The 22106-nt window shown below is 33.7% G+C and overlaps 1 protein-coding gene across 1 annotated transcript; it reads right to left on the bottom strand.

Annotated features, from left to right (window-relative positions):
- Window positions 1-5654: 5654 nt before the first annotated feature.
- Window positions 5655-8003, bottom strand: LOC129304591 (ricin B-like lectin EULS3). Its single transcript, XM_054944300.1, has 4 exons — window positions 7374-8003; window positions 6983-7105; window positions 6247-6475; window positions 5655-5958 (listed from the first exon to the last, which is right to left on the bottom strand). Coding segments are annotated over exons 1-4 (930 nt in total). The 5' UTR covers window positions 7950-8003; the 3' UTR covers window positions 5655-5956.
- Window positions 8004-22106: the final 14103 nt, after the last annotated feature.

Raw genomic sequence — 22106 nt, 5'->3', positions numbered from 1 at the left:
GCATATGATATTCAAACTTCTTTTTTTTTAAAAAAAAACAAATGTTGGAGATAGTGGATAAGGTGGGGGTGGAAAAAGTGAAAGAGGAGAAGTGTTACTTTTTGGGGGACGGTGTAGACGGCAAATGAGAAATGAAAATGGAAAAGAGTCAATAAGAGAATTGAAATTTCTGGGATAATACACACATTCAGAAGATGGCTCCAGGTTAGCTGGTAGTGTCAAAGTGGAAGCGCGTTGCACATTCAGCCTTCAGCTGAGCCGATCCTATTTATTTTACTTTCCAGAAAGAACAACCTACGCTGGGTTTCAACCCTCAATCAAGGACTCTTAATTTTTAAGGGGAAGGTAGGAGAGGCCTGACATTGGGGCGCCGACACCAACTTGGGATTAGAGAGAAGGTTAGGAATTAAGATTTGGAATTGCTCCCAATGATGTTGTCATCATTTGTTTAATGCCTCTAATCAACCGCATTAACTGACCCTGCCACCCCCGCCCACCATGCTCTTCTTTTCTTTAATTTGATTGGAAATCAACCCCATATTTCTTTGCTTGCACATGAGCGCCACGTGAGGGCTTACCAGGGGACATCATTATTCATTTGTGAAAGTTGAGAATTCTGGAATTTTTTTTTTTTAACGTTGGGAAATACTTCCGCCAGTCTTATTTTTTAAATTGTTTCGCAAACACAAGAGTGATCCTTATTACAAGCCACTCAACAAAAAATAGAATAATCTTCTCACTTTATCCTTACTTGAGAAAACATTTGTACAAATTATTAGATGACCTGTCAATTTCCTCTCAATTTCGCATAAGGATATAATTAAACGTTAGAATAAAAATTAACATTGGAGGGAATATATAATTAAAAATCTGATGAAGGAAGGAAGAGGTAATGGAGAGATTATAGGGGGCATTATGTGACACCACCATCAGTACCGCCCCTCCGAATAAAAATTTACGCTTATTTCCTATTTAATTTAATAAAAAATGCATGAATAAAGTGGGAGAAACATGACCCAAAACGTGTGGACCCCATCTAAGCTTCGCCCGCGCCCCCCCCTCCTGCTCACCTGGATTGGATGCATCATCTGTGTGAACAATACCATTATTAATTGATCCCACCATTTCTTCCCCCAAAATATAATAATATATCAACAGTGATTATTCCAACTCTTTCATGCATCATTTTGTAGCCACAACACTATGCACTTTGTATTCCATTATATTATTTTCTCTTGCTCGCTTGGCATACACTCTATTTTTTCCTAAAACAAAAAACAAAAAGAAACAATTTATCATCCATCGGTCAATATATCATACTCACGACTGCTATTTCCCCTTCAAAATATACCCACTCTAAAAAATTATAAAAAAAAATTGGGATTGAAAGGAGATGAGAAAGAGAGTTAAAAAAAAAAATATCTTTCCTTTTCCTCCCGCGCTAACAATCAAATGAAGAATTAAAATTTGATCTGTGCACATGGAGGGTGATACCTAATTATATTAAATTGAACGTTGAATATACGTGCTATTTGTATGCAGATTAAACTTTGGTTCTCGAACATTTGTGAATGTTTATTCCTGGTCAGAATTATTTTTATATAAGTTACAGTTAAGTAATATATTGTTGAAAGGAGGAGTGGAGATAGATTGGATTGGAATGGAAGGATGGAGAAGGTGTTCGCTTGGGCATATAAAACAGCTTTGACTTGTGCACAACCAAACTGATCCGCAAAGCAAAACGGCCTGACGTTTTGTGACGCCACGGAGGAACAACAGCACAACGGCACTGCACGCCTCCTCATACTTACTCTAATGACCGTCGTACGCTTCGCGCCTAAATCCCAAACATCGCACGCCTTTACTATTCCAATCATCATTGCTTCTCCCCGATCAATCTCCGCCCTCGGATCCCCGTACTCTGACGTCACACCACCCCAGACTTCACTTTAAAACGACCGCGCCCTGCGCCCACTCCCTCCTCATCCTTGATCTCACTTCTCACTGCAGAAATTTGAAACCACAGAGATAATGGAAAGGTATCATGGTGATGATGTAAATGTGAAAAAAAAAAATGAAATAAAAGAGAGGAGAAAGGAAGAAAAGAAAATGGTGGGCCATTATGATTTGAGAGTGAGGTGTGGGTCGCAATTATTGGTGATTTACTAACGTAAAGCGCAGCAATCTCAGATTAATTAGTGCGTAGGGCCCCCTTCATATATCCTCAAAAACGAACACTGTTTCATAGGTTGAGACAGTTGGCCCTCTTTCAGACATTTCCCCATTATTATATTCCCATTCCATGGTCCCCAATTAGCACTCTCATTCGTCTTTAATTTACTTCATCATCTTCCTCTCTTCTTTGTCAACAATATTCATTCTAAGTCATTCCCAATATAAACACTCTAAGCAAATATAAATAATGCTGTATAAGTCCTGTATTTATAAATATGGCTTATTTTTTCCTTTCTAAAAGTCAAATGATACTGCCGTCTTTCTCGTTGCTCCTGGATAATTAATAATGAAATAAAGGACATACCAATAGCAGAGATTAGCTCAGGATCAAGAAAAGTTAGGCCTTAATTAGCAGAGGAGGTTACTATTCGTAACACGCAGCTGAAAGAACATCGTTTTCACTTTTAAATCATTGGATTCAAAGCGACTAGTTTATTTATATTAATGCCAAGATGATTGCTACTGATGATATTTAATTCGACCGAAGCATCTAGAAGTGGCATGCCACGCATAGAGAGTGTGTCGTTCATATCCATCCGCGGTCGAGCGGGATTAAAAATCTGTTTTTTGTTTTCCTCTTCGTTTTAATTTCTTTATTAATTTGTGTGTGTTTAGGTCAAGAAGAAAAAGTCTGATTCACACATATGACCAGATCATGATCGCACAGAATAAAGAATAGATGGAGATGGAACTGATGAAAAATAGCTTTCATTTTTCCTTATAGAAAGCAATCCTCTCCTGCATGGGTGATCCCTTAATTAATATTTAAAGCATCCCATAAAGGTCATCGTCTTTAAAGTTGAGGCAAATCAAATCAGCAGGTCCATCCACATAAATCATGCTTATCGTTATCAATTATATATATAAAACACTAAAACTGGAGCTTATTTTTCGGATGGGAGATAAAGATAGGAGGGTGGGTTGGCGGGTGGGGTACTGGTAAAACAGGCGTGTTTGACCCGAGACAGACGAAACGGAAGCGAGATTAACTGGTCTGTTGAACCAGGGGCACGTTACTTTGCTGCATTTTGGATTGCTTTTAGTTGAGGGATAATTTAAACAATTAAGATGTGTTTTAAAAATAATTAACTCAGCTTTCACGGATTGAGATAATGAGAAGAGAATGATGAGGGAAGGCATAACAGAAGATGCTTCGCAAACAGCAATAGGTTCGTATGTTCAACAAGGGTCGGAGGTTTCCTGGGGCAGGATTCAGTCCCTGTATTTGCCACCAGGATTGAGACCAGACCGCACGGCCAGATACTAATACTATTCGCCGACACCAGGCGAGCGATTTGAAATGAAGCCCATCGGCATAGCCTTGTCTGGGCCCATTCGTTTTTAGCTCCATCTTTCAAGGGATTCCATTCCACAATAAACAATTCAAAGTGAATTACTAAATTTATTGACAAAGAAATTAACTCCAATGGAAAAGATTTATATCATGATGAATGATGAATTAATGTATCGAATTTACATTAAAAGGATAAAATACATGTGGATAATCCAAAACTTATTTAAAATAAGTTTGTAAAAGATTTCAGTCATTCATGACACGCATATTCCCCCCCCCCCCCCCCAACAAGAATATTATTTCCCCGAGACTTCAACAGAGGAGGAGGACGCATCCACATTTCACACATTCTAGATTTTCTTAAGCTCCAAATATTATTAATATAAGGGTTCACAAATAAGTGAGGAATGTGCGTGTATTATATCAAGTTACTTTTTCACTTTTCCTCACACTCTTTTTTATAGTGAAAAACAAATTCTTTTTTTACTCCAAGTCACCTGCACAGCGGCACGGGTCAACCGAGTAAGAAACAAATTAAATATGATCTAAAAAATTATTTTGTAAATCAAAGGCATTTCTTATGTTTTAAATAAGAAACAAATAATCACAATAGCAAAAATATAATAAATTTCCGAATGGGATATAATCCTCTCATGGTTCTCCTCTTTGAAACTGAAAAACGACCTCCTCAATTCGTTCATTCCAATAAACGATTTAGTCTGCTATTTGTTATGAAGTCGGTTGAAAAAGTTTCAATCGTGCAGATATAAGAGACACGTGCGGAATTGTTTGATTAGTTATAAATTATATGCTAAAGTTTATAGAACTCCCCTCAACTTTAGTTCAAGTGCACATAACACCCTTTGCCTTTAAAACTTGATTAAAGACCTCCTTTATCTTTCATTTTTACGCATAAAAGCTCCTTTTGTTAACAGAATTGTTAAACCATGAACATATTTTGTCACATTCTATAAATATTACCACATCTTAATGATATGTCATATGAAATGGCTGTGTCAGCCTTTATGTTACGTTATATTACGTTATACTAAGACCGTAAATGAATCAATCCTTCAATTTGTACCTTCGCCATGGTTTCTCTTACCTTCATAATAACATCAACATATGGGGAACATGGTTCACAACATTGAAAAATCAACCAAGTACCTCTCAAATTAACTAAATCCTATTGAATCTATCGGTGACAAATTACTCATCGGCCGATGAGTTCTAGGCTTGGCCAAATCTGATGCGAAAATTTTAGGTTCAAAGGAGTCTCCCACCATTGGGTTGTTAAAATATACTCCATCCATTAAAAAATGTAAAGCATTTTTAATTAAATCTTACTTCTCAATAAAATAATTACCTACTTTCAAACTAACCCTATCTTTTTACATTTACCCTCATTAAACACTCTATAATAAATATAAAATTATTATCAATAGGAGTACTTTTGAAAAAAAAAGCAATAATTACACCTTAAAAGATTAAAAATGTCTTACATTTTTTAACATCTAACTCTTCAAAAAATGCCTTACATTTTTAAATGAAAAGGGTATAATTTTACAAATTGACTCCAAGTTGTCATCAGCTGCATCTAGGTGTTTGTATGTGGGGGCTAGGTAAAATGTGGATCCATACTCTCTTTTTTCCCCCTCTAAAAAGGTTTGAGGAATTTGGACAGAAATGAGGGAAAGATTGAAGGGTACTTTGAAACACATTCATTCATCTTCCCTAAGCCATAACAGACATGTCATTAACTAAACTTCTTGTGGCAAAATCACCAAAAAAAAAAAATGATGTGGCAACATCTGTTAGTGACTTGACAATTCTGTTAAGGCAAGGAGGGAAGAAGACAACATTAGCTTAAATCCATGTATTAGGGATTTCAAAGAGGAAATGTACTTTGTATCGATGCTGTACAAGAAAAATTCAAAAGCCCCCCTTATGTGTTCACACCTAGTGTCCTATAGATGAACCCTTCCCATCCCACCCTGAGTTTATAATTTCATATTTTAATTATTTTTTTCAACAAACTTACGACAACTGTTTGTGCCGTGGAAGATACAGGTTAATAGAGATGAATTAGAACCAAACCATGCTCGTAGCCTTGTCCTCCACGAAGTATCTTAATAGTAACTGATATAGTAATTACTAAACACTAGTTCAGTCCCAATAACAGTAAAGGTTCAACACATGAATGTACACACAGCTGCAGCTCTTTCACCAGCGACACCCACAAACATGCACTCAAATTCATAAATGTAATCGCAGCAGAAACCATTTATAACTTAAAAACACTTCAGCATATCAGACATAAATTAATGTCACTCACAAACAGAAGAGTAATCCGTTCTCACATCTTAAGTTCATAAAGATACCGCGCCTTCAGACCACGACATATTCACCAATAAATTTAGTTCATTATCCTGCGCATTTCACCACGACCATAAATAATAGCTATTCTTTTAACAGAGAAACCAGATAAACAAAATAATGGTGAGCAATAATTTTGTCAACTGTTAATATATCATAGCTCTGAATAAACAAGAATTGACGCTATTTCTGATCAGTTTTTTAAGCTATCAATGAAGGGATATTAGCAGAAGAATTTGGAATATATTATAGTTAAGATTCTTCAATCTCAAAATTATCAAGCAAGTAGAAGACAATGAATTTTTTTTTTTTTTTTTTTTGGGGGTCCGAGAAAGACTTACAGTAGGGTGCGATCCTCCAAAGCTGATTATCACCTTTGTTCCACTCCCAGAGCACTATGGTCGTGCCATCATGAACGCCCCCAGACCTCTTATCACCATGGAAAGCATCCACATTGAGGTGAATATTATTAACCATCCTTATAGCTCTATAGCCATCAGTAATCTCCTTGCTCTCAGTCCACAGAACAGACTCATCAAGATAATCAGAGTTATAACGTATCAGTCGAACCTGCAAAACAATTATCAAGGTCTCTGCTTATTCTCATGACGAAACTGGAATGACTCGAGCATAACAGACCTCGTTGATTAGCGACTACATTCCAAAATGTAAATCAACAAGGAAAGCACACTGATGCAGATCAATTTTTTTAATGACAAAATGATATAATACTTTTATTTCATCAAATTTGGAATTCAAAATTTATGCAGTGGACCAACGCAGCTCATGCAACTTTGTCGAATGAAAATAAATAAAACTGCACGGAGCTCATCATCGACCAATCAAGAAAAGGTCGTGAAGGCAGAGTTCACATAAGAATCATGTTGGAAATGGAAAAGCTAACACAATACTCTAAATTCTAGTAACGTACAGAGCATAATATAAGGAAATGACTCGGTTTTAAACAACGTAGCTAGATTATTTGCTTGACTAGGTAATGTGATGCCCGATTGGTTTCCCTAATAACTTTAACTAGCGGAGCAAAAGAGTCAAAACTTGATGAGAAGGATGTGTTACCGGATGCGTGGCACCGATGGAATGCTTAATGGCCTCACCAGTAGCTTTGTTGACCAGAGAAAAGGCGGGGAACCCCTCTTGATCCTTCACCCTCGTGCTGTACTTCTCCTCCTTGTACCAATGCTGAAAGAATAAGAAACACCACGGACAGTCAAATCAGCCTAACAGAAAGCCAGCAGATCCAGGGATAATCCTATCTTCAGAATTCGGACCGTGATGAAAAAAATAAGAACGTACTCGACCTGCAGACACGTTTACAGTAACTCCCAAAGCCGGACCCAGTAGACGCTTATAATAACACTAATTCAAGGAAATAACCCAGATGCGAATGATGGCAGAAAGACAAATCGAAGGTATGAGAGAGAATATCGAAATTGCGAGTAAATATTACCTGGTAGTCATCAGCGGGGTCGGATGGAGCAAGAATGACATTGCCATCCCGGATGGTAAGGGAGAAATTGGGGGCAGCCCGGGAGAAGAGCCTGACAGTGCGCTTGTTGGAAGACACAGTGACAGAGGTTTCGTGATGAGTGTGGTGGTGAACGAAAGAAGGCAGGTGGGGGCGATGGGTTTGGTGGGTCTCGTAGGTGTCCACGTCATGAGAAACATGGTGCACAGAAGCAGCGGTGTCCGGCAGGGGAGCGTAAGCAGGAACTCGTGGCGGCGGAGGCGGTGCCTCCGATGAGTAACTGTAGGGGAGGGAATCGGACTGAGGAGGGAGATCAGAGTAGGTAAAGGGGCGGGGAGGCGGGTGCGAGGGAACATGAGAAGTGTGGTAGACTTGAGCTGGTTGAGGTACGGGTGGAGGGGGCGGATGATCGACGCCGTAGAAGGAAGGGGGCGGAGGAGGAGGAGGATTGTCGAGGGAAGAGAAATTAGATGCCGGTGGGGGGTAATCTTCAGTCTGTTCGTCCCTCCGGTGATGGTGGGAGTGATGATGAGAGGGATGGCCAAACGGGAACTCCATGACCGATCTTCTTCCGGTGAAATGAACGAGGGGAAACTTGATACGAAATGAAACCACACCGTGTCAGTGTCACAAGATCAACAATGTGGGGCCCTCCGGCGTAATATCAGAGGACACGTGGCCTGCGCATGTTTTGTGAGGACGTGCCCGCGCCTCGAGCGAAGGTGGGGAGGAGTAGGCAACTGGGGACTAACTAAGAATATTTTCAAGACTGGAATTGAAGATTGCCGGTAAAAAGAAAATAATTCTTACCAGTTCATCCAAATATTTGAGATTGGGAGTAGGCAACTTTGAGTATTAATGAAATGGATGGTTGATAATTAATTGATTACTTCGCGGGAGGGAAGTGACAATGCGGGTGTATTACTATTATCCCAAATAAATAATTGGGTGAGGAGATTGGGAAGGAGCACATGCTTAAAATTAGTCTTGTTGGGCTTCAACTCCAAGCCCAATTATGATTTACTAATAGACAATCCTTCTTGCCAGTTACCAAATGATACAGGGCCAGGAAAGGTCTTTGTGAACAATGGACCCAAAAAAATGGATCATCATGCGCTCAAGGGCATTCTAACTTTTGTAATGATACCCAAATGCTGGTGAGTAGATCAAATCACTTCTCTATTATTGAAAAAGCTTTGCTTAACATCCATTTATTCTTGGTCCTCGTGTTTACTATATTTGGTCGATGTCGGCGCTCTTTCTTCCCACCCACCATTTGCTCGGCCAAGATTGTTCATTTATAATGGCATTCGGCTCGTGTTTTAAACCATACAATACATATTTATATTTAATTATTTGTAAATCCCATCTTTCAAGTCTTTGACCCTCTAAGCTAGCTCTCTAATTTAAAATATAAAAATATTTGTTTCACAATTATAACCTTCCCTCTTATAGTTGCAAGAACAATATTTGATATTATGATAGAATTTTAAAATTCAGATGAAGACAACTCTAAAACGTTATGATATTTTTTTTTTATGAAATGAAAATATAAACTAAATCGCTTAATTTGTATGAGTTGGTCAAAAGAATTTTGAGAACGAAAAAAATAAGAGGGTAAGTCAAACAATGAAAAAAATGACATCAATAAATGATGGTCAGTTCAAATTTAATTAACGAATATGACAAGGCATGTGTGAGAGGGAGAGCGAGTTTGATGAAGAGATAAGAGTTTTATTTAACTAAAAGCTATTTTTTTAAATAAATATATTAGTTTTTAATGACAGTGGCATGACAATTCTTTTTTAAAATATATTATGGTAAAAAACATTAGTGCAACAAAGCAAATTATAGATTGACCACATGCCTAGAAAACCAATAACAAATGCGCTCATAAGTAGCTGTGTAAGTAAATAACATATGAAGAAAACTACATGCAAAATAAGGCCCAACATGAATTAAATAACATCCCAACATTGAAGGGATGTGACATATAAACGAGCTAAGCTGGCTTTTTAAGGAGAGAATAATGGTCTCATGACAAGAAGGTATTAGACTTGAACCTGAGCTTATCTAGTCAGTGAGCCTTTCTGGTAAGCCACCCATGACAAAGGCATTGTGAATTAGTTGAGGGAGTTGTTACATTCCACATGTGAGGGACTTAGAGAGAGTCCTAGCCATATAAATAAGGGTGTTGCTCACCCCTACTGATCTAAATTTTTAGAGAGAGAATAATGACCTCATAACAATGTGTTCTATTTTTTCTCCATTATTGTCATTTGGAAGTTTGTTGGAGATCACCCGACCTACTCTTCTACCAAAAAATCATGTACTTTCTGTTGTACCCTTCGTCCCTCTCTATCATTTTTTTTAATTTGTTAATCACATCCCCCTTTCTTAGTTCCTTTCTCTTATTGTTTCTTTCTTTTATTTGTCTTTATTGCTCTTAATGACAAGCAACATATAAACATGACCAACTAACCACAAGATTCCTTTTGAAGTGACTGACGAGTATGTTGATAAAATGTTTTCAGTTGTCAAATTGATGGACACGGCCAAAGCAGCCATAATGGAAAAGTTAAGAAAAGCCAACATTTATTACAACTGCAGGTGACTTTAGACCAACTAACAACGTGAAGATTATAGCTGCAGGTAACTCTAAACCTACCAACAATGTGGACCATATAATGATACAAGCCGAAGCCAGTATCCACGAGATTGACTATGCTACAAGAGAGACTATAGTTAAGGAAAGAAAGAAAAATTAGCGTGCGTAGTGGTAGAAGCAGCTTTTTGCTGCATGCCTAGCCCAAGTTTGATTTAATTTTATAGTATGTAATAAAGTATTGAGATTATAACTCAAATGTTTATAATCATTTAGGTTTATTTTTATATATTATTTTAGTGTAAATTTATCACATCTCTATTTGATATTTTAGGGGATATTTCTTATTATCCAAAATAATATTTTTAGATGATAAGAAATTATATATATATATATATATATATCTTGTCTCTTCATCTCTTATAGCACATAAAATTATTGTAATTCCTATTTTCTATAGTGAAATTATTCACTTTTTGTTGGTGGGTGTTTTGTCCCACATATTAGAGATTTTTTCACATTAAATTTCCTATGTCATCCCATGACAAAGTAGTATCAGAGTTAAATTTGGATTTGTCTAATAGGTGGGCTCTTCCGATAGGTTACTCACAATGGGGGTGTCATGAATGGCCGAGAGAGTTGTTACGTCTTACATCTAAGGGACTTAGGGAGGGTCTTGACTGTATAAACAAGGGCACTACACACCTTATTAAGTTAACTTTTTAGAGAGAGAGAGAGTGAGTGATGGCCTCATAACAATGTCCTCTATTCCTTCTCTATTGCCGTCATTTGAAAGTTTGTTGGAGATCACCCAGTCTACTCTTCCGTCAAAAAAGCCTTTGCATTTTATCAAACTCTCCATCCCTCTTTTTTTTTCTTTTTAATTCTTTAAATGTGTCCTTCTCTTTCCATCCCTTTCTTTTATTGCTTCTTCCTTTTCTTTAAGGATTTTATTATTCTTAATGACCAACAGCATCTAGACATGACCAACCAGCCATAGGATCCTTTTCAAAGTGACGAAAAGGGTCGTTGAGGAAATGAAGTCAACTATCAAATTGATAGACACTGCCAAACCAACCATGATGAAAAAGTTAAGAAAAGCCAATGGTTATTGCAACTGCGAGTGACTTTAAACCCACCAACAACATGGAGATTGTAGCTACAAGTAACTCTTGACCTACCAACAATGTGGACCATATAGGTACATGGAAAGAATGAAAAATTAGTGTGTGATGGCAGAAGCAGCTTTTTACTACTTACCTAGCCTGTGTTTAATTTTATTTTGTAATGTGTACTATAAAGTGTTGAGATTATAGCATAAATATTTATAATCCTTTATGGTTATTTTTATATATTATATTGACGTAAATCTATCACATCTCTATTTGATATTTTAGAGGATATTTATTATCATTTAAGATAATATTTTTAGCTAATAAGAACCTCTATATATATCTTATCTTTTCATCTCTCATAGCATATACAATTATTATAATTCTCATTTTCTATAGTAAAATTATTTGTTTATTACTCGTGGATTTTTTATCCCTCGTATTGGAGGTTTTCTTACATTAAATTTTCTGTGTTTTCTTTCATCAATTTTTCTAATTTCTTTATAATTTTTAATTGTTTTATTATATTTACTTCCGTTTTTTATCTGCGCACTTCCTAACAAGTGCTATTTTTGTCCCACACATTAGGGGTTTTCCAATATTAAATTTTCAATGTCATCTTTTATTATTTTCTCTTACTTATTTATAAGTTTCAATTGCTTTATCCTACTTATTTTTGCTGATTATTTGAGTACTTCCTAATAAGTGATATTACAGCCTGATTCTCAATCAGAATTTTTCATGATGTGTCATGCCCATATCACGGTCTCCTTAAAAAGGAAAATTAATAAATGCAGGAGTCGCCTCCAAAATTTTAAAATAATAATTTTGAAAATCTTTTAAAAAATAAAATGGTTTATAACAATTGTAATAAGGTTTGGGAGTTGATTGTGCTTACAAAAAATATTAGGCACCCCACATCACCTATCCATAAGAACAATTATCCTAAGTTGACTAAACAAAATTAATATGACCTTAAATGAAATTTAATAGTCCTTAATAAACAAGAACAACAATAAGAAAAAATAAATTAAAAAGTATTTATTTACAAGTTGAACTTAACTTAAGATAAAAATTTAGAGCTTGTGTATCCTTTAGAGGGATTAAAACCCACATAGTTCAAGGATAAAAAAATGCTTGTCAGTTGGATAGTATTTTTTAATGAAAGTAATTCTTTATTTTTTTAAAACTAGTTTTTAATTGGATATGTATCTTTTAATTTATAAAAGAGGCTTGTTTCCTTATTCAAGAAAGGGTTTTTTTTTTTGGAAAAAATAGATTGAAAGTTCTGTGAAGATTCACAAAATCTAAGATAGAAATTAATTTATTTTATACTTGCAAAGATTTCAAAAATCTCACATGGTATAGAAATTATTTTTGAATCTAGTTATAACAAAATATCTCTTCTTTTTTTAAAAGAAAAATGGATTTTTAAACAAGTCGCATTATGATTGGTGTGGATATAGTAGCTTATTACCATACATGGCATGCTAATCAACTAGTTACCTGCAAAGATTAAAAATCTTACATGATATGACTAGAAAAATGCACACATAAAAGTCTCAAATCATTTGTGTAGTATGTGCTAGAGAAGGGTATAATAATATAAGTGGTTCATAAAAAGGAAAATAAGGGATCAAACATTTAAAGCTTTATCACTTGCAGCAACTTGGATAATTATTCCAATCATCTCCATCTCTAAGCAAAAGAATTAACCAGCCAACATATGTGCTTGAGTGTATGTGTTCGTGTGTGCTTAAAAACAAGCAAATAGCACGAGTGCTTCTATATCCTTCTTCCTTTGAATATGTATGTGTAAAAATCGTGCTCCAAATAAAAGAAAAGGTTAAGGGTTATTTTTATCCCTAAAGTACACACGAAGGGCCACAAATGACCCTCAACTCAACCATGGATCAATTTTATTCTTTAATCTCAAAGATTTTTTGTTTTGTCACCCTGCCATTTTTTTCTAGCTAACGGCTTCTTTATCTTGTTGATGTGTATATGTTTTTTTTACCATGCATTTACACGTGGACAACATGCCAAGACACATGGAGCTAACTAGGGAAATAATTTTAAAAAGAAAAAAGTAGGTGAATCATTAACCTATCTGTCATCACTCTCAGGCTCTTCATCAACGACCTCCCTGAAACTCTCAAGCTTTCACTGTCGCTTATGCACACTACCATCATTTTCACTTCATCACTTGGCCCTGATAGTTCTGAACACTCACCCTTTTTCTCATCCATGGATCATAGCTCTAAATCCATTATATCGACGTGTTTCCTCAAGCCTGTTGAAGCCTCCTACTAGTTTATTGGCTGTAGCTATTATCCCTTTTATTTTTTCAAGCTATAGAGTTTAGGTCCTTTTTGAGTTAAATATTCTCCAACTACTAGACCAAATGTTCATTTTTCATCTTTTGTACAGTGCGGAAAGCTTCATAACCATAAGCTAATTACTCTATTTTTTTGTCATCAAAACAAAAGCTAAAATAAATGGAAATACCATCTTGCCTAACTCTCTCTCTAAACTCTAGCTCTCCTTATCTAACACATTCTTGTTTATATTATTATTTGGTTATTCTGCATTTATAATTAAAAATGATAGCAGGGGTGTAACATCTTGATTTAAAAAAAATGATAATAATAGAAATTTATATTATTTGAGATTATTCAAAAATAATAATATGCTTAGAAATTTAATTATGAATTAAAAACTTAGTTTAAAATTATATAAGAAATATTTTATTAAGATATAATTTTAAAATTAAAAAAAATTATGTGTGTGCGTGAGTTAAAAAAAATTAAAAAAAATGGTTGAAGTAAAAAAAAAGAGAGAGAGGCATTATTGAAGTCTCACATCGATTAGATGTGGGAAGGTGAGGTGCCTCCTCACATATAAAAGGAGGAGGCATAGGCGAGGAGGAGCAAAAGGAAGAAAAAAAAAAGTTTATACAATTGTAAAAATTGCAACTAAGGGCCCAAGATGCAATTTAGAAAAAATTGCAAGTAATGGCCCAAAGGTTTGAATAATTAAATTCAGACCTATATTTTTTTAATATAATTTTGAGACCCACAATTTTATTTTTATATTATTTTTCTCTCTTCCTCTCACGTTGCTCGGCGTCTTCTGACAAGGGGGATTATTTTCTTTTTCTTCAGGTATGTTTTAACTTTCCTGTTTAGATTAGCATTTAAAAATTTATTTAATTACAAAATTAATTTTATAGTTACTTTCTAAATAATATTAGCTTTCTAGTGATATGATTATTTTATAGGATACAGTAAATATTCTGATTAAGATTTTTCTATAGAATAGTTAATCTGATGATATGATAGATTAAAAATATAGGTTAAAGCTCTTAGAGATATAATAAATATTATAGAATATTTTCTTGAGGTTGAAACTCATGTTTAAGAATTTTTGAGTTAAACTCTAGATCTATATGGTTGAATTTATGTAGAATCTGAGATGTAAGAATGAACCTCTAATTATTAAATAGTTATTTAAGTATGAATAGGTATTTTTGAGGTTATAAAAAGGTGATTTGAGGCTTCAAAATAATTTTAAAATTTTTAATTTATTTTTGAACGAATTTTTAGAATATAGATGGATGAAATTGTGATACTAGAAATAATTTGAGGCTTAAAAATAGTTTATTAGGGTACGAGAATTTTAGAAAAGAATTTGAGAAGTTAAATGAGGCATAAATCTTAAATTAGTGTTAATATGAATTTTACATCTAAGGCTTTCTAACTCTTTAATTTAGGGTTATTTATTAATTTCAATGAAAAATTAATATATAGTGTTGTGAAATAATTATGTAGATTATATTGATAAAGATAGTGGTGAAAGAGAAGTTGTGAAGGGAAACTTGTTATTCAAGACATAAGGTAACCATTATTAATGTGTTGTGATGGGTGTGTTTGTGAATGGTTATGTGTTGTTTTATTGTTTGAAAAAATTATGAATTATTGAAAATAAATACTGTATATACTTGTTTTAAATTATTGCCAAGTGGGTTAAAAATTTATTTTTGTTTATCATGATGAGATATTATTGTTCGGATATATTTCTGTTTGGATATTTGAATGATGCATGACTTGTCAGGGTATTTTAATATATGGTGTTAATGAAAATTTCTGTTCGGTTAATTATTACCACGTGGTAAGCCCTCATTGGACCCAATGAGTGGTGTGTCGCTTGGTCCAACTCACCTTTGGCCGGGTGATTTGGTGTCCGAGCATGGCAAAAGGAGGATATAAAGTGCAGTCATGCAAAAATTAAATACTTGTTCGGTTTGTTTGGAAATATTATTCAGTTAAATATTTTTGTGTGCCCGCTTAGCAATCGCATGATTAGTTACATCTGCATGCATCATTACATATTAATTTTTGGTTACTAAGATTTTTAAGTCTCATTCCCCGTGGTTAATATTTTTACAAGAGAGAGTCTAGCTGAAAAAGCACTAGAGGTGTAACTATGGTGTATGAGACACCATCTTTTATGTTGCCTCTTATTTTGGATTGTACAATGTATCTTGTGTCAACTTATGACATATCTTCTTTGTGAAGCATGTAAACTCTAATCCTTTTTATTCAAAGTATTTATATGAATAAGAGGATTATGTCTGTCCCTCTTGATGTATGATCTGATTTGAATATCATGCCATGAGGATTATGTCTATCCCTCATGGTTTTAATTGCTTTTTTTGGATATTTTAAGACTTGTGTTATGTCTTGGATGTATCATGGTAAGAAAATTTTTCACCATGATAATGGTTTTAATAATTTGCGAAAAATTAGTTTGTAAATTTGAGGGTGTTACAAGGAGTTTGGATTCAACTATATATATTATGTACATGAGGTTAGAACTTGTTTGATTCGTGTATGCAACGAACGTCAAAGCTAAAGGCATCAGCATAAAAAGCCACCGATTGGGTATGTCTTGCACATAAATTATGGTGTACCTATCATACACCGAACTTAAGATTTGATGCCATTGATCAAATATTTTGTTGATTTTTTCTGGTAGCTTTCGTTTTAATTCTTCTTTGGATTATCCATGTATGAGCAAATGTTTGCATGTCAGTTCTTCTGAAGTTGTACATGAAGTGTATGTATTTTACTTTGTGTCTACTATGCTCTTATGAGTGGTGAACACATATTTGTGAGTTGAATAAGGGGGCGATGAGGTTATGGTTTAGATGATGTGATGTTGATAGTGGGTGCCAAATAATGAGGAAAAGCAAAGTTGTTTCTGTGAGGTTAGGGATAAAGGCGCATGAGGAAGGGGGAGCATATTCATGTTTGGAGACAGCTTTTAGTATGGTATCAGTGTTGTAGGATGAGATGAAAGAGATTCTAGAGAGAGGGAGATAAGATGGATGGAGGAGATGGGAAATGAGATGAAAGAGAGAGGGTGATGAGTAAAAAAAACATAAAGCGAGCCCCACTATTATATTTTATTATTTAAAAAAATGTTAAAAAACCATGTCAAAAAGTGGAAGCCACTAATAGTGATGGATAAAAATTTAATGCCAAGATGATGAAGCTTTAAATTTTAATAGTTTAAGGGTAAAAATGACCCATAGTTGAGTTTAGGGTCATTTGTAACCCTTCGTGTGTATTTTAGAGATAAAATTGACTCTTAACCCTAAAAAAAAAATGAACAAAAGAGGTTTGCCATTAGACATATTCCCACATATATGTGCAAAGAATATACATATTACTAGGGAATGAAGTAATTGATTACATTGAAAACAAAATAGGACAAAATAAAAAGGACAAAACACATCATGAGTAAAGGAAATAAAATGAATAACCACATCTAGATTCCCTTTAACTTTTAATGTTGAGGCTCATATATGAACCACAATTATAAGAGATTTGGCTTCCTTATGGTGTCTCAAAATGATAGTGGACAAGTTGTGAAAAATAAAAACAAAATGAAGCAAAATCATATGTGTGGACGCCATTTCTATAAATTCATAAAATACTAGAATTTATGATTCATAAGAATATGTCCAAATTAAAAAAAATGAAGCTTCATTCTCTATAGGGTTGTTCTACCCTTCCTAACCCTATATTATCATGCAAAGAGATAAGAGAAAATAATTATCTATCTTTTCAATAAACTCTCTTCTCAAGCTCTTTTTTTTGGCCTTTTTCCTCCCCTTGATCCATCACATTCCTTCCATCTTTATATATAAAAATTAGGATTTCCATTATTATGATTGAATTGCTTTAAATTACAATTTATGATTAATTTTATTTGACTCTTATCATTTCAAATCAAGACATAAATTTAGGGATTGGATTTTTATTTTACTTTTCCTAATTGAAGATTCATATTAAGGCACAAATTTGGAAATTTTTTCATTTAATTTTTATTTATTAATTTTCATTTTGTTTTCTATTATTTTATTAAAAAGGCCTTTTTAAAATTTTTCATTCATTTATTTCTTGCTCAGCCCAAGCAGAATAAGGTGTTCACATGATGTATACTATTACAAAGTTTGACACTGATAGATTTGATGGTAGGAATAGTTTTGCTATTTGGTGAGTTCAAATGAAAGTTGTTCTTACTTAAAATGGGTTGAAGAAAGCTTTACTTGAAAAGTGTAAAGGGCTGATGATTATATCTATTGAGTAGTTTGAAGAGTTAGATGAAAAAACTCTTTTGATTATTCAACTATGCCTATCTGAGGAATTTTTATGAGAAGTAGTTAACAAGATTAGCACTGCCTCATTGAAGCTAAAGTTAGAATCTCTTCATTTATATGATGAAAACTCCATGTCAAAGAATGGCTATATGCCATTCATATAGTTGAAGGTATCATTATTCAATCTCATCTTAGTTAATTTAATTCCATTATTATGAATTTAGGAAATAATGATATAACAGATGAAGATGAGAATAAAGTTGTTTTGTTGGTTGTCTCATTGCCTATCTCTTATAAACATTTTAAATAAATTATGCTCTATAGAAACTCAAACACATTAGCCTTTAAAGATATAAAATCTAATTTATTGACCTTGAAATTCGTTTTAAGGACAAAGGTAAAAGTTTAAATGTGACGGGGGAGAAGTGATGAAATGGGAAGTATCAGAAAATCTAGATATAAATCTAGGAGACATAAATCTAACAACAATTACAAAACCCTATAATTATTACAAGAAGCTAAGTCATGAGATATCTTAGTGTTAGGCTTAAGAAGCGTGAAAGAGAAGAACAAAATTAGCACTCTCAAAAATATCTACCGAAGCTAGTGTTGTTGAGACAGAGTCAATAAAGATATATATACATGTATATATGAAGTAACTCGAGCGATTTGTGATTCCTGAAAAGGAACATTGTGCTTGTCTCTTGAATAAATCCTTGTATGGCCTAAAACAAGTTTCTAAGCAATGATATAAAAGGTTTGATGCTTTTATGATCAGATAATGCCTCAATGGAAGCAAATATGACAATTGTATTTATTTTAAACAATATTCCCACAAGTCCTTTCTATATTTGTTGCACTTTGATGATGATATGCTTATTGCCTTTAAAAAGAAATCTTTAATTAACAAATTAAAAAACACAACTCAATAAGGAGTTTGATATGAAGGACCTTGGTGCAGTACAAAAAATCCTTGGCATGAAAACTTGTAGAGATCGCCAAGCTAGTAAATTGTGTGTATCTCAAAAAAAAAAGTTAAATGTACTTGATTAATTTAATATGAGTAAGTATGAACTTATATCTACTTCTTTTGTTGCTCATTTTCAATTGCCTAAAATCCAAAAATAATATTGAGAAAATGTTAATAGTTCCTTATTCAAGTGTTGTTGATAGTCTTATATATGCTATAGTGTGTACTAGACCTGATCTTGTATATGCAGTAAGTGTGGTAAGCAACTATGTACACGATATTAGAGAGGATGATTAGAATGCTATTAAATGAATCCTTTATTATTTTAAAAATATTTTTGATGTTGGTCTGGTATTTGATAAAATTAAATATATATATATATATATATATCTAACAATCTTATTGGTTTTATTAATTTTGATCATGGTTGTAATTTTGATAGAAGAAAATCTCTTCCTTTGTGGCTCTTCTACTAGCAGGAGAGTATCTCTTCCATTTATTTCTGCATTATCCTAAATTGAAGCAAAGTATATAGCAGAATTGAGGGTGTAAAGGAAGCCATTTGATTACAAGGTGTTATTATTGAATTTGGTGTTGCCCAATGAGTTATTTATGTTTTCTATAATAATTAAAGTATTATTCATTTGACTAAGAATGATAGATATCACTTGAAAAATAAGCATATAGATATCAAACATCACTTTGTCAGAGATGTTGTGACAATTGGTGAAATTATTGTGAAAAAAATTCATACATATCAAATCCAATAGGCATGCCTATAAAGTCTCTTCTTGATATTAAGTTTGAGCATTGTTTGAGTTTAGTTGGTATTCACAGCACTTGATTGCCCTTTGAAGCTATTTGGCAATTATGAATATTATTGAATTTAAGTCAGGAGGAAGTATGTTGAGATTGTGACTTAAATTTTTATAATCATTTATGATTATTTTTATATATTATATCTTGGTATAAATCTATCATATCTTTATTTAATATTTTAGGATATATTTATTATTATCCAATATTTTTAGCTAATAAGAAGCTATATATATATATATATATCTATCTATCTATCTATCTATCTATCTTGTCTCTTCATCTCCCGTAATAGAAACAATTATTATAATTTTTATTTTCTATAGTAAAATTACTCGCTCAGTGCTTAAGGGTTTTTTTGTCCTTTATCTTGAGGGTTTTCTCATATTAAATTTCATGTGTCATCTTTCATGATTCTCTCTAATTTTTCTATAATTTTTAATTATTTTATCCTATTTACCTCCGTTGATTATTTGCGCACTTCCTAACACAGAGGCTCACCATTCAGCAGCTTTAGGTATGTGTGGTAGTTTTAGTTTATTGTTCATTTTGTCTCTTAACCTTGTTAATGCCCTCATGTGGTCTATACATTAGTCCTTTTCACTCTAGCCTCTCTAATGTTTCTTAATTCAAAAAGGAAACTTTCTCAATGTATGAGATATTTCTGATACACATGTAATTCTTCTGTTCACTTAACCCTAATTAACAAAGGCAATTATAGCATATAATTAAAATCTAAAACTCAATATCAAATATCTTACACATGTCTGTACATCATACACTAGCTCAAGGGTTAATGAATAGATCGGTCCCAGAAATAGTCATTGTGAACAATGGATCATCATACTTGGACCAAAAAATAAAAAAGGATCATCATGCATTGAAAGGGCATTCTTATTTTTGTAATGATGGCCCAGCCCAAGTACAGGTGAATAGATTAGATAACTTCTCTATTATTGAAAAGGCTTTGCTTAACATCCATATTATTCATAGTCCTCGTGTTTACAATGTTTGATTAATATTGGTGCTCTTTCTTCTTACCCTTTCATTTGATTGATCAAGATTGCTCAATTATAATGGCATTTGGCTCGTGTTTTAAACCTACATATTTATATTTAATTATGTGTACATCCCATCTTTCAAGTCTTTGCCCTCTAAGCTAGTTCTCTAACTTAAAATATAAAAATATATCTTTTGTAATTATAAGGGAGAATTATTTTAGAGTCCCATATAAAGATTGTAAATACCTTTATTCCTATAAAATGGTAAAAATACTTTGAAGTCCTAAGGCTCTCAAGATAAATAGTTTTTTTGTTCAATTACTATATTGCCTGTCACTCATAAATTTGTAACTTGTTCTCCTCTCTTTGATTAGTCTGAACTCTTCTTTCTCCTTTAACATGATAATGGTGAACAATCAAGAAATTCACACACTTTTTTACATGACCCAAATATGGTCCATCTATTTCTCTTCATCGTTGCCATCATCAATCCCTTCATCCTTGCCATCATCAATTTATTTCTCTAGAAAATGGACCAACCCGTACCAATTTTGTTCCTTTTTTTTTACCTAAGACTTATTTGACCATTTTATAAGATTAATGAACATAATGGCATGCTCAAACACTAAAGATACTAGTAAACATCAAAGATTAAAAAAAGTTAGAGATAGTGAAAAGAAGACACAATATGGTGGTTCAGAGGTTCAGATCAGAAGCCACTAAGGGCAAGGCCACAGCCATATAAGAGAGTTTCCCGTAGTTGCAATCACTGTCGGCATGGAAGTCTTGCCAAATTAAAGCTAGATCTGACCTTTTCCACCTTCTTTACCACATTCATGCCCTTCATGACTTGGTCGAACACTATATGTGCTTGCTGTTGAGCCACTCGATCTTGGCCATGTAGATGAAGAACTGTGATCCATTAGTTTTGGGGCTAGCATTCGCCATGGAAAGGATTTTAGGACTAATATGGTTCTTGATGAAATTCTCATATGTGAACTTTGCGCTGTAAATCAACTCGTCGCCAATGCCATTTTTAATGGCAGAGTCATCTCTCTAGCACATGAAGTTGGGGTTTACACTGTGGAAGGGGGAGCCCTAAAGTGGCTTGGCACTGCGACCGACTCCCTTCTTACCAGTGCAAGAAGCATAGGAGTTCTTGACTATCTTGGGGGATTCAAAGTCAAAGTGATCAAAAGAAGAGAAGAGGATAAGTTATGCTATAGAGAGAAAAGTGAAGGGGAAAGAAATGGGGAGAAAACAACATTTTTCCTGCTTAGCTATAGAGGGAAGAGTGGAGAAGAGAAAAAGTTAGGAGGAAAATAATGTGGGACTCATATATTTTTACTTCCAACTTTTTCTCCAAATATAAGGAGATTTTAGAGAAAAAAATTTATTTTTAAATTTACCTACTAATTTTTTTATTGTCGCATCTTGCTTTCCTCTATTTTTATCACTATATTTGTATTGTAGTTGTATTTTGATTATAAAATTTTGTTAAACAATCTGTATATTTAATTTTTGGACTAATTAGACAAATGCTA

Source organism: Prosopis cineraria, unplaced genomic scaffold (assembly GCF_029017545.1).
Source record: "Prosopis cineraria cultivar Desert tree isolate PC_DT_omini unplaced genomic scaffold, ASM2901754v1 PC3, whole genome shotgun sequence".
Taxonomy (NCBI): domain Eukaryota; kingdom Viridiplantae; phylum Streptophyta; class Magnoliopsida; order Fabales; family Fabaceae; genus Prosopis; species Prosopis cineraria.
The sequence above is the reverse complement of the archived record's forward strand: the minus strand, read 5'-3'. Positions and strand labels throughout refer to the sequence as shown.